At 35.2% G+C, this 2,276-nt stretch overlaps 1 protein-coding gene across 1 annotated transcript; it reads left to right on the forward strand.

Moving 5' to 3' along the window:
- The first annotated feature begins 755 nt into the window (after positions 1–755).
- LOC131595953 (protein C2-DOMAIN ABA-RELATED 9-like) lies at positions 756–1,688 on the forward strand. The gene is made up of 3 exons (XM_058868495.1): positions 756–991; positions 1,095–1,190; positions 1,282–1,688. Exons 1-3 carry the CDS (start codon positions 878–880, stop codon positions 1,588–1,590), a joined length of 519 nt encoding a protein of 172 aa, XP_058724478.1. The 5' UTR covers positions 756–877; the 3' UTR covers positions 1,591–1,688.
- The last annotated feature ends 588 nt before the right edge of the window (positions 1,689–2,276 follow it).

Below are 2,276 nucleotides of genomic sequence, written 5' to 3' on the forward strand. Positions count from 1 at the left end.
CCCGCCCCGCCAAAACCCGCCGCCCGCCATACCCGCCCCGCCAAAGCCCGCCGCTCGCCAAAATCCGCTCCTCCTCCAAAACTCACTCTTTTTTTAGTTAATTCTAGTAATTGCAATTCTTGATGGTTTATTTTATACATTTATTTATAAATATATGTAATATTTTTTAGAGTAAATTTGTTAAAAAATTACTCTTATAAAAAATTGTTTTAAAAAATAAATGAAAAGTTTAATTAAAAGGTAAAAAAAACATATTAATCTATTAAAAAAATATAAATAAAAATAGGCGGGTAAGCCCGCCGCCCCCCATCTTGGCGGGGCGGGCATGATTTTGATGCCCATTTTACTTGGCGGGCATGCCCGCCCCGCTCGTTTTTTGGCGGCCATAAGGCAGGGCGGACGGCGGACGGGGCGGGCGGCCCATTTTGCCACCCCTATCCGTACATGAACAGTGTCGTTCGTACATACGGTGTAGGTGTAAGATTTGGTGTAAGAATATCATTTCTGTACTAAATAATAGTGAAAAGTGATTTATTTAACACGCACCATACGAGAATTTATGACATTTATAAATTGTTGACCGAGTTATAAAATATCTAAAAATGTCTTTTATTCAAAAGGGGTTGGATGAAAAAGAATCGCTCATATTTCTACGTCCCAAAACAAAACTGAGGTCGGCATCATCACTTAGCTGTCATCTTATTCTTTTCTCTTTCAAACACTACTAAATATCATAATTATTATTCTATACTCAAATTCCTTTAGTAGAGTCCATTCTGTACTTTGGGTTTTAGTACCTCACGTTTGCTTTAAATACTCCCAAACAAGTTCCTTAAACTTCATAACTATCGAAACCGTGTGGGAAGACAATTCGTGGATGATGGATAACATTCTTGGTCTTCTCAAACTTCGTATCAAAAGAGGAATTAATCTTGCAATTCGTGATGCTAACTCCAGCGATCCTTATGTTGTTGTCAACATGGGTGAACAGGTTCCAAACCTTTATCTTTTTCTTCTTTGAAGGTGTTTTTGATTGCTTGATTAGGATCAGAGGTGTCCTTATTGATCAAAATTATTGTTTTGTATTGATGCAGAAGCTGAAGACTAGTGTTGTGAAAAACAATTGCAACCCTGAGTGGAATGAAGAACTAACCCTTTCAATAAGTGATGTTCAAACTCCAATACATCTGGTAAGAAAACTGAAGAGTTGTAATCTATTTAATTAGAAAATCAACCATTGAATTATGATTAATACTGTGAATATTTTGTTTCTCTTTACAGACAGTTTTTGACAAAGACACATTCTCTATCGATGACAAAATAGGTGATGCAGAGATCGATTTGAAACCATATGCTAATGCTATACAAATGAAATTGGATGATACTCTTTCAGATGGTTGTGCAATTAAGAAGGTTCAAGCAAATAGGACTAATTGTCTTGCTGAAGAGAGTAGTTGTATTTGGAAAGATGGGAAAATAATCCAAGAAATGATTCTAAGATTGAGAAATGTTGAGAGTGGGGAATTGGTGGTGGAAATTGAATGGGTGGATGTTCCTGGTAGCAGAGGTCTATTAGGGGGACAATGTTAAGTTTTCCTCCTTTCAATAACAATCAACAAAGTCTTATATTTTTGATACATGAATAAAACGACTTCACAAATTCATAATGAATTTCTATCTTATATAAAGTGTCGAGACTATATGTACACTAGCTCTTTCTTTATATGATGATAAAATGTTGTGTAATATATATTGTGACTATTTGAAATTTCTAGTATTAAGTTAGATAGAAGTTATTAAGTTGTTGCTTAATATGAAAGGTAAGGGAAGTGATTCTTTCTCGTGGCTTTGTTTAATTTCGTGTAATTTATACAGATTTTGGAGTTAGTTACGGATCTTGTAGAGATAAGATCATTTTTTATTTGCGAGAACTATGATGTCACACGGTTTTAGAGATGAGATATATGATCTCAACATCAAACATCTATAAAATAATTTGAGTAAGCTTACGAATTTTTGCTCAGTTATGCTTTGACTTATTTTCTTCCCTTAGACAGTTAGACCTTAGTAAAGGGCTAGGAAGTTTCTAGCATTCTTGCTTCTGGGTTTTTTCATTATCCATACCATTTGGTGAGAACTAACGTAATTATCGAGCTTTGGAACCACCCGTCCCAATCGACGAGAACTAGCATAATTATTAAACATTGTCATTATCCATATCGTTCAATGGGAACTTGAATAATTAGCAAGCTTGTCATTACTCATCTCGGTCGATG

This window comes from Vicia villosa, linkage group LG4 (genome assembly GCF_029867415.1).
Source record: "Vicia villosa cultivar HV-30 ecotype Madison, WI linkage group LG4, Vvil1.0, whole genome shotgun sequence".
NCBI lineage: Eukaryota > Viridiplantae > Streptophyta > Magnoliopsida > Fabales > Fabaceae > Vicia > Vicia villosa.